The 10,896-nt window shown below is 50.8% G+C and overlaps 1 protein-coding gene across 1 annotated transcript; it reads right to left on the bottom strand.

Annotated features, from left to right (window-relative positions):
- Positions 1-540: 540 nt before the first annotated feature.
- Positions 541-3,478, bottom strand: PHOX2B (paired like homeobox 2B). The gene is made up of 3 exons (XM_059154100.1): positions 3,072-3,478; positions 2,032-2,219; positions 541-1,056 (listed from the first exon to the last, which is right to left on the bottom strand). Exons 1-3 carry the CDS (start codon positions 3,310-3,312, stop codon positions 541-543), a joined length of 945 nt encoding a protein of 314 aa, XP_059010083.1. The 5' UTR covers positions 3,313-3,478.
- Between the last annotated feature and the right edge of the window lie 7,418 nt (positions 3,479-10,896).

Below are 10,896 nucleotides of genomic sequence, written 5' to 3'. Positions count from 1 at the left end.
TTGCTGCCTTCCTGATTTTTTTCTTTTTTCCAATTTGGGGGATTTTTTTTTTTCTCTTTTTCTAAGCAAGTCACTGAGTCGGTTGTGCTCCCCCCCTCCCCATTCATCTCTCCCTGTCACCTGCTCGGGCCTCAGACACACATTCCCCGAGACAGACAGACACCGACACGCAGACACAGCCCCCCTGAGAGTGCCCCCGAGCCCGGCCGCGCTGCTCGCACCTCGCGGTCAGCAGGCGGAGCCCTGGCCGGTCTGCGAGGCCCCTGAAGCAGGTGCGAAGCTAGGGAAGTTTTGAGTTTTGATTTGTTGGGGGTTTTGTGGGGGGTGTTCAGGATGGGGGTAGGAGTGGGGTTGAAATGGGGGCGACGCTGTGTTCTCTTTATTCTTATCGCGATGACGTCAGGCCCTCCGTGGAAAGCCTCGGCAGCAGCGACGACCGCAGCCTGGAGCCCACCCGCTCGCCCGCCCGGCCCGGCCCGGCCTGGCCCGGCCCGGCCCGGCTCGCCCGCCGCCGCCGCCGCCGCCGCCGCGCGTCCCAGATCAGAACATACTGCTCTTCACTAAGGCGGCTTTGGCGCCGTTGGGTCTTTGGAGGGAAGATAGGACGCTGGCGAAGGGGCCCCCGAGCGAATCCGGGATGGAGGTGATGGGGCCCGGGCCGGGAGCCCAGCCTTGTCCAGGGCCCCCGGCCGCCGCCAGGCCCCCGGCCGCCGCCGCCGCCGCCGCCGCTGCAGCCGCCGCCGCTGCCGCCGCCGCCGCCGCCGCGCTGCCCTTGCCGGGTTCGCCTCCCGGGCCCCCGGGCCCCGCCGCCCCCGGGGCTCCTGCCGGGCTGGGCCCGCCGCCGCCGCCGCCGCTCGCGCCGCAGCTGGGAGTGGGGTTGGGGTTGGGGCCGGGGCCCCCCGTGCTGTCCGGGTCGGTGCTCTTGGCCTCTTTGCTCTCGTCGTCCCGGGACGCGTCGGACTTCTTCCCCGAAGAGCCGTTCTTGGCCGCGGCCGCGGCGGCCGCTGCCGCGCGCTCCTGCTTGCGGAACTTGGCGCGGCGGTTCTGGAACCACACCTGGCCGGAGAGGAGAGGAGAGGCGGTGAAGCAGGGAAAGGAAGAAGGAAAGGGGGAAGCAAAGCGCGGGTTAGGACGGCCCACGTTCCATTTCGGCTGATTTGAAAGTCCAAGCGCCGCGGTACACCCCGCCACCAAGTCTGCCCCCTCCCTTGTCCTTGCGTCTTCGGAGAAACTTTCTTAGGGTCACCTGAGCATTCCAGGGAAATGATTGCTTGCAGGACAGGCTAAAAGGCCCCAGGTCCCAGAAAGGCCCTAAAACGGAAGCCTTTATTCCGGCGGGCCTTGTAGCACCCCACAGTCGCCATACCCCCCACGCCGCAGGTCTAAGGTTAAACGCTAATTGGTAGGAGGAGGAGGGGGGTGCCTGGTTTGATGCTCGCCGCCCATCCTGGCCTTTGGGCCTGGTATACTGTACAATGGGGCTCACCTGGAGAGGCGCCTTGGCCAGCTCGTGAGTGCACCTGTTTCCCTAAAAGATTAGAGTTAGCCGCCCGTTCGTGACCTTCATGGAGTCACAGCCCCTTTGCCAATGTGATCCAAGCCATAGTTACCGGGAAAATGCACCTCTACTCCATGGTTTCAAGTTAAAAGAGCTTGAGTAAGGAGGCAGAAAAACAAAAACGAAAAACCCCAAGTCTAATACGGGGGCGAAGTCTGCACTCCTCCCACAAGGCACCTTCTGTCCTGCAAAAGCCTTGCTCGTTCACGTCCCAAGACTCCGAAAGTCTCTGCTGGACTACACGGGGTGGGGAAAGCTTTGCAGCTGTACACAGATAAACGAGCGCGCGCACCCTAACCCTTCCTCGCACACACAGTCCCTCCGAACTTGGCCTCCGTTCAGCCCTGGGTCCCCGGCCCTTGTCTTTGAAAAGCCCGGGTATTCCGAACCTTCAGGAGCACCGCCCGGTCCCCGCCACCGTACCGTACCCGGCCCGGGGCGGCGAAGCAGGGTCGGTTTGTGGGCGCGCGTACCTGGACCCGCGCTTCGGTGAGGTCGATCTTCAGGGCCAGCTCCTCCCGGGTGTAGATGTCGGGGTAGTGCGTCTCTGCGAAGACCCTCTCCAGCTCCTTGAGCTGCGCACTAGTGAAAGTGGTGCGGATGCGCCGCTGCTTGCGCTTCTCGTTGAGGCCGCCGTGGTCGGTGAAGAGTTTGTAAGGAACTGGAGGGAGACAGAGGGAACAGAGTGTGAGCAAAACTGTCTGGAGCGCGAGAGCGCCGCGGAGCCGGACTGTGGGAACTCCGAGGTCAGGTAGCACTAGAGCGGCCACCGACGCCGGCGCGGGGGACTGGCTGACAGTCGCTGCGGAGAAAAACCGAGCGAATTAGTTGGATACCGAAACCGGCAAACTGCGGGCTTTGGCGGGGTCCCTCTTGGCACAAACGCCTTTGGGTGGGTTGGAAGAGCTCACCCGGGACAGCCGAGGGCCGGGACGCGGGAGAATGCTTTGGTGAGGAAAAGCGAAAGAGGAAAAAAAGTGCAAAAACATCAGTCGGAGCATCAGGGAACCGGGGAAGAAGTTACCCAACACTCCCACGGCTGGAACTTTTCAGTTCTCAGAAGTTGACCCTGCCCAAAAGTTGGGGGAGAGTGCTGCAAAAAAAAAAATAATAATAAATTAAAGAAATAATCATAAAAATGACCAGCCCAAAAGGTGTGAGCCGCTGTCGGTTCTTAAAAAAAGAGAAAGACACTGCCAGTAATGAGCTTTACTCTTTGTTATTTAATTATTTTCTAAGCTTTACGTCTCATCGCAAAGTAAATAAATTATGCCTATCATTTTGGCAGCTTAAGATAATTTTGTTGGCGGTTCGGGTGTGACTAGGATAGTGTAACCCTGTAAGTGAATTACCCCTCCCTGCAATCGCTTCTAACGTGATAAATTCTTTCATTTGTGTAAGCAAATTTCGTTTGGTAAATACTAAACACATTTCCATTTTCAAATGCAATCAAGGCTTCCTATATACGAGCGGAAAGGCGGCTTCCTCCGCTGAGAAAGCTGGCGGTCCTTACCTGCGGCGTACGGACTGCTCTGGTGGTCCCTGAGGGTGCCGAGGCTGCAGGATCCCGGCGTGAGGGACGGGCAGCCGGACGTGGCCCCAAAAGTGGTCCTTATCGGGTTATACTGGAAGCCACTGGCCTGGCTGCAGGAACTGAAGTCAGCATAGGCTGAAGCCAGGCTCGAGGTGTCCATCCCAGCCATACAGGACTCGTAGGCAGAGGAATTGAGGTAAGAATATTCCATTTTATACATTGAAAAGGCTCTGGATGGCTCAGCCAAGTGGAAAAATGAAATAAAAGATGGGTATGGAGAAGGTGGCTGGAGTGGGGAGATGTGCACAGCTCAACGCCTGCCTCCAAACTGGCCTCCTTACTACCAGCAGAGCCTAGTTTTATGAAAAAGCCTCCTATGAGATGCCTTGTCTGAGGTCTCTAGAGCATATAGTCCTCATAATAAACTTGGCTCTTTCCACTTGGACAATAGCAAAGCGGTTGGTCTTATTGCTGGCGCTTTTTACATGACAATAACTCATCCGTCTATTGGGCTGGCACTGGGGAACTGAGCTGTCCAACCTCCCTATCATTGATTCCTGCATCTCTAATTAGAATTTAATACCACACCATTACGCACCGAGCCCCTGATCCTCCCTTCTAACCAGCTCCCTGCCCTTTAATTCAATCACACTACTTGGAAATAATGAAAGTTGGGTGACGATTCTCCCTGATCCAATTTCCCCGAGCTTTTAAGCCTTTTTAACTGATCATATACCTTAGGCATAAATTGAGATAGTGTGTGTGTTTTCCCCCTTCTTCGTCCTCTTTTTTTTTTTTTTCCTTCGGTTAGGGAGAAGAAACCTTGATGTCATAGAAAACCTGTTTTGTAAGAGCGTTACACGCTCAATTTAACAACAAGCCTACCCCCCGAAGTGCATGAAATGTTATAAAGGACTGGGACATTGGCAAGACTCAGGCACCCCGTAACATAGAGTAAGTGGGCCAAGGGGGTTTCTGTGAAGGATAAGAGGATTTCTTTAAAATACACCTGGTTGAGGGGGTTAAAAAAAAAAAAAGAGCATCTTATAAATTGCATTTCTTGTCGCAGCTTAACATGCTTTTCTAGAGACTCCGCTTACACAGCTGTTTAAAAAATAAAGGCACATCTGAGTAGAGCTCTTGAATGTGACACATCTGGATTGTCTCTCTGCCGAGGGTTTCTTTGCGGTCCGCTCAGTGTCTTTCTGCATTTGCTCAAGGTTTGCATTCTGTTGCTTTGGAGGTTCTGTGCGGTTGTTGATTTTAATTACGCCATGACTGGCAAGTGGGCATGAAGTCTCCCCAAATGTGTCTCCTCTTCCATCGGGCACTCTCTTTTATCACCTACACTTTTTTCAGGTGCCCCTCAGTCCGCCGAAGACCCGGGGCTTCGCAAAGAGGATTGCCGACCGCTTGCCCTTTAGGTTTGTGACTGCAGCGAGCGAAATCTTTGCTCTCAAAATGCCTAGGCTCCAGACCGAGCTCTTTCCTTCTCCAACTCCTCAGGCTCTTGGGTGCTGGCTGGAAGGTACAGACAAAGAAGTGAACAGTGATTTGTGGACCTCGGTGGCCCCATGATTTAAGCGAAGGGTAATTTTCATTTGGTTCGTTAGGCTCTAGCAGAATAAGGAAAACTATTTCATTAAACCCTTCCTCTCGGTGGACAAGAGGAGGAATGCTTAGCTGAATCGCCGGGTGGTGTAAACAAACCCTAGATATTTTATATGAATTAAATGTGTAGATAATTAGTTTTATTGCATTCATTACCCCCTTTATGTGCTCTGTAACAAGTCAGTAATTAAAGTAACAAACTCATAAAGTCTTTATAGGGGCATTTAGGCGTTCAGTGTTTGCCAAACTAAGTGGTTTAATTCGATGCTAGTGCTGGGGAGTGGATGGGCGCCCGCTCTCCACTGCCACCGTGTTTTATTGCGCTCTGAACTGCAGCGGACGCCCTAATGGATTAAACAGGGACAGCAGCCCCCCCAGCCTTGTGCTTCTCTGCTGGGTGAGTTTCAGGTTGATTTCAGGTGATGGCCATCCCCTGAACGTTCGCAAGACCTAATGTCTGCAGTACAGGCAGCGGGGACCCGCGGAGCAGCCTGGTGATAGTTTTATGGGGAGGGCTGATAGTTTTATTGCAGTTGTATGTGGTACAATGCGTATTTGATAAAGAAGGGCCCTTGGTGACCAGTGCGCACTTTTTTGTGCACAGGGGTGAAATGAAAATAAATGTGTACAAGGTTGTACTGCGGCGAGAAACAAATTGCAACGCTCTAAATGGTTTTTCTTTATGGTCACCAGACAAGAGGAGAAAAGAGATGCAAACATCTGTCTTCAGTCCCCTAAACCTAAAGGCCAGCAAAGACGGATGGGAATCCAAGTGTTATTACAGTGGGGATTTGTCTTTATTTATCCCGTTCTCATGAATATGAATCTGCATTTAGACCGGGAAGTGGCTGTGCCCCTTCCGTGGCTACACATGGAATTTCCCCACTCTTATTTACACCTCCCACGCTTTAAGGGAGGTGGAGGATAGGTCGTCAAGCTTAGGGCTGCGATTGTCCAGGTTTCTAGAATCTCTCGAACTTATGTGTGTGTGTGTGTGTGGGGGGGTGCCTCTTGGTTTTCCCGATGCGACCCAGCTGCCCCAGGCCCGCTTCCAGAGGGTGTGGATGCGGGGAGCACTGGCCCGGGGTGCACTCGGCTAGCCTAGCCGGCTCCTCCCGCTCACGCGGAATCTCCCCGCGTTTCTCTGCGGAAGAGTGACACCGCGTCTGGGAGGGGACCCGCTTGGGCTTCCAAGGCCCTTGGCTAGCCAATAACCAGGCTTACCCCTCTCTGGCCGGGGCACCCCCCCCCCCAACCCCGGCCCTACGACCCCCCCACGCCCCCGCCCGGAGTGCAGGCCAATTACACCTTGCGTCCCAATTTGCAGACGATCCCCAGAGGCCCCTCTAGCCCTTGGGGCGGAGGCGTCCGCGGACCGGGACTGTGAGGGGAGCTCGGAGGAGCAAGGCTTCTGCCCACAGCTCCTGAGGGCGGGTGGCTCTCGAGCGACGCTGTAGAACTTTGGGATTTAGTCGGTGCAGGAGGGCAGTCCCTGTGCGCAGGAGCCTGGCGTAGGGGGTGCTGTGTGCTGCTCTGCGGAGCTGGATCTGGAGGCTTCTGAGGGTGACGCCGGGAGAAGCCAGGGGAGCGGGGCGAGGACTCGCCCAAGGCTCCTGAGCAAGGGAGGTGCGAGGCCGCTGGAGGGTGCCGGGGCGCAGTGGGATGTGAGGGGCTGGCCCGGCCGAGGCCGGAGCTGGGCACTGCCTCGCGCTCCCCGCGGCCCCGGGGGCTGGGTTTCTCCCCGCCCTGCCCGCAGCGGCCCCCACCCGGCTCCCTCCCCTTCTCCCCCGCCCAGCCGCCCCAGCCCTCTCCCGCTTGCCCCGGTCGTCCGGGCCTCCCTCCAGGCGCCCCCTGCCGCCCGAGGCCGGGTCGGGGTGCTGTGCGCCTCCTCTTTGTAGCGGGGGACCTTTCAGCGCCGGGACCGCACGGTCGGTTGAGCAAATGCGCTTGACTTCATTTTCCCCTTTGTAGGCCTTGTAGGTTTATTTTGTTCGGTGTCACCGTCCCTCTTCCCACCCCACCCCACCCCCACCGTCCCTGGCCCGACGTCCCCTCTGTGGATCTTTTGTGGCCCGGGGTCCCGCTTCTGCTCCGAAGATGAAAGGCTTGCGGGCCTGGGCCAGACCGGAGCCCCAGTCCCAGCGCCCTGTTTTGTTAGAGTTGTGCTTTCTACACGCGAGCTCTCCCCTAAAAGTTGTACCAAATGGTTAATTTAATTACTCCAACTATAGACCAACTGCTTCAGCAGCCTCCACCACGCGTCTGGGAGGAAAAAAGAAACCATCTATAAGAAATAATCTAATAAAAGTGAAGTGTAGAAAAACCCCTCCTGATTTTCAACCGGCACAAATAGAATTAGAGCTTCAGCATCCTTTTCCCAAACAGACCTTTTGTCCAGATCACAACTTCAGCCAACCAGCAATGTGTACAGTGCCTGCTATTTATTTTAATAGAGGCGGGTGGGTAGCGGAGATGGATTGATAGATAAATGACCGCATGGATAGATGGATGGTTTGATCCATCTTCCTCTGACTTCCCTTTCTTAATATGTGTACACGGTTGATTTTTTTTTTCCCTGCCGATTTTCTGAATCAATAATGGAAAGGCAATGCTGTGTGGTAAAAGAAAGAAAGAAAAAAGGCATTTAAAGCACCCAAAATAAGGGAGGGGGGACTACAAGCATATATACCATGAGGAAAAAAAAAAATGTTTACATGCTACCCAGTACCAAATGAAAAAGGTTGAAAGTTTAAAAGAAACTTTTCTTTCCTTTTCTTCGCCATTCATAGGAGGGTTTCTTTTTCTTCTGCTTTTTTTCCTTGAAAGTCAGAAAGAATGTTAGAAGACAAGGAAACAAAACAGCAAACAAAATGCCATTGTATTGTAGTAGCGATTCATGGGAAAACGCTTGTCAGCCTCCTAATGCCTCACTCCTAGGAGGCTGTTTTGAGGCTGTTTCACCGCAGGCAAAGCACAATAACATGGGAATGAATAAAATATTAAATACCAGTGAGAGTTTCAGAGGAATTTTCTTTTTGATTGCTTTATTTGATACTGCATCCAAATTATTCCCGCACAGTGAGGCCACTGACTACCAAAGGCTCCCCTCAGAACCAACAGCTCTCTCAACCAGAGAATTAAAAGGCAGGATTTGTCCTTGGGTTTCTCCACAAAGATTTCTACAGGCGGCAGCCTTTCCCATTCACCTGCACTAAGAAAATATCCTAACGGAATTTATTGAGACAACGTTTCCCCAGAACATCAAGCAAGCCAACCAGAGCATCCCCAAATATGAAGATCCACGTATAGAGACCCTCACCTAGCATTTTAGCATTTTTTTCCCACATTTCCCATTTGCCTGGCAACCGTAATACACATGTTTCATAATAGAAATTCTTTGTATTTCTGGTAACTAACCTCCTGGCACTGTGGGACTAACAATTATTAACTAAATTGACAATAGTGCGTGGAAAGCAATTAGCACAGCGCTTGGCACCTGGAAAGAATCCAGTGAGTGTTAGACACTGGGTTTGATGATGCTGGTGATGATGATGGTGGTGAAGACGATGAAGATGATGATGGTGATGATGATGATGGTAGAGTCTCCTTGAACTGCACATTAAACACTTTGGAATTTAGAGTGCATGGACCCTGTCTTTCCTATTGCGTGTTTACAATGCATATGAAAGAGCAGGTTCTAAGATATCAAATGAAAGGAAATAAAGCAATCGGGCAGAAAATTTCTCTTTTAAGAATTTACTAGAAGACATGTGTGTATAGAAGTTATTTATGTGTTTTGTCTTACTTTGTACACAATATTTATACAGGATTAATGTGGTTCTTTACTCCTGCATATAAATATTGTGTGTCCAGGGTCGTGTCACTTTAAGAGGCATCTGCCCTGAGTTGGCTACGTAGATTTGGGATGGTATTTCTGCATTTAAATTCATTTCAGAGACACCCATATGTATGTGCTATCCTCCATGGAGCTGATGGGTTACAGATCTCCAGTATGTATCTTTTTAAGGGCATCATCATGGAAGAACCCGTTCTATTTCTCTTGTCTCCCCCACAAGATGATTAGCAGAAGGGGCTGCCTGTTACCTTTTTTTTTTTTTTTTTTGCTAGAGTTTGGCTAACAGTAGTAACATCTGCTGGGCTGCTGGTGGGGAGACATGGGGCATTTGATCAGAGTCACAGATGTAAAAGTGACATCTGCTTGTAACAAAGAAAGGAGAAACAAAATTAAATTAGGCAGGGAGGCCTTTCTGTCTGAACCAAAAAAGAAAAAAAAAAACCCATTTAAAAAAGGAGGGAAAAAAAATAATCATGAGTGAGCTTGCAGGGTGCAGAAGAGCATTTAGGGAGAGGACAATGATTTTCCAGGCCAGCAGCTGCCTGAGTAACTAGAATGGCAACATCCTAAGGTAGCAATGTCCTGAGACTTTGAAGGCATCTGCTTATGCTCCAGAGAAAAGGATCAGGTAAGATGATTCTTCTAGGCTAAGCAATGTCCTGACCTGTGTGGTTGAGAAATCATTTTCAGGTCGAAGACAGAAAGAGAGTGGAGAGAATGCCTCTGAAGTTAATACATATCCCTGTATATTTAGGGATGAGTTTGGGCAAAAACAGACCTTCATTTCATAGCTATGTTTAAAGTCCTAAGAATGAGCCCATTTTTACTGGTTTATATATGTGCCTAGAAGATGACACTTGGCATTTAAAACTGCCCAAACAGTGCCTGAAATAGGGCTCAGTTGGAGAGTAGTGTGGACAGAGAAGCAATATGTTTAACATCCTCCTGATCTTTATGCTAGGAAAACCACAAGTATTACCAGGGAGCATCCTTTTATTTTTTCCCCTGTAATTACCTCCTAAATTTCTCCAAGTGGAATAGATTGTGATAGCTTTATATAAGTTAATTTCACAATGGTGCAAATCACTGAACCAGATTCCCTCAGCTTCCTACTTCCCAGTCTATAAACGGATTGATACCTGTGCCCACTTGCTTCTCCATTGTTCCCTGCTGTATCCAGGAGGGAAGCCTCGTCTAACCTAAAGCCCATCCTTCCACCATGCTTTACAGTCCAGTCTCTCCCACCGGCTTGGAGACCTTACCCAATTCCTCTTCTTAGGAACCTTCAGACACTCATGCTCATCTGGGTATATCCTGCATCATATAAACGTGCTCAGGCTGCACTCAAACTCATAACTAACCAACAAACACTATTTTCTTCTTTGGCCACACCCTCACCACCACCACCATTTATCTACCTCCTCTACTTTACAGTCAAACGTCTTGAAAGAGTTGTCTGTTCTTCTCACTCCTTCTATTTCTTTATGTCGTAATCACTCATAGCTTCCTCTGACATGGCTCCCAACACCGTCACACAAGTTAAACCCTTTTCATTAAGATCACCAAATCCATTGGGGATTTTCTGAGCCTCGACTTACTTTAATGCGTAAGTCAATAGGGCTGCTTAAAAAAATAGTTCCGGTTCTCCCTATTTCCAGGCACACTGTATGATTTAACTTCCCTAATCCTTAAAAGTTAGTTGTGGCCCTATGACTTGCTTTGAGTAATGAAAATTGAAAGGAAGTCTATAGGGTGGCTTCCAGGTGGAAACCTTCAGACTTAGGGTCTGAGTCTCTGCCTCTCTCTTTTGCCTTGTTTTATGGCAGCTGACAGAGTTCAGGTGATGGCTCCTTTGTTGCCCTCATTCTGGAATAAGGATGCCGTAGAGAAGAGGTCCCAGTAGACTCATAATGGACCTGTAGTTTCTTAGGGTGCCAAGGAAGGATTCTGAAAGACAGGGCATCCTCTATGCTAGGTACTAAGGAATGAGTAGGACTGAGCAAATAAAATGGTGGTAAAGTAGAAAAGGAGAAAGTTGCAGGCACAGGAATCAGCGATCATCAGTGACTCCAAAGCCAGAGAACATAGAGTGTTTGGGAATCTATAAATAGTTCCATTTAGTTTTTTGTTAGAGCAGGAGAGATTCAGAGGATGGGGGACCCAAAGAGGAGTGTGATGGGACAAAAGGTAGGAGAGATGGCTGGAATCTGGTCCTGCGGGACTATGGCTGCAGTGGAGTGGAATTTGCGGGGAGGGAATGAGGAAGTGGGGAAGCCAAGAGATAAATGAAGAGGCTTAATCTAGGTAAGAAATGATGGATACCTGAGCAAGAGAATA

The sequence above is a fragment of the Mustela lutreola genome, chromosome 1, assembly GCF_030435805.1.
Source record: "Mustela lutreola isolate mMusLut2 chromosome 1, mMusLut2.pri, whole genome shotgun sequence".
Taxonomy (NCBI): domain Eukaryota; kingdom Metazoa; phylum Chordata; class Mammalia; order Carnivora; family Mustelidae; genus Mustela; species Mustela lutreola.
The sequence above is the reverse complement of the archived record's forward strand: the minus strand, read 5'-3'. Positions and strand labels throughout refer to the sequence as shown.

Coding starts and splice junctions, on each gene's coding strand:
- PHOX2B (XM_059154100.1), bottom strand. CDS start 3,312: ATGTATAAAATGGAATATTCTTACCTCAATTCCTCTGCCTACGAGTCC. Junction 2,220..3,071: donor GAGCAGTCCGTACGCCGCAG/GTAAGGACCGCC, acceptor GTCTCCCTCCAG/TTCCTTACAAACTCTTCACC. Junction 1,057..2,031: donor TCACCGAAGCGCGGGTCCAG/GTACGCGCGCCC, acceptor CTCTCCGGCCAG/GTGTGGTTCCAGAACCGCCG.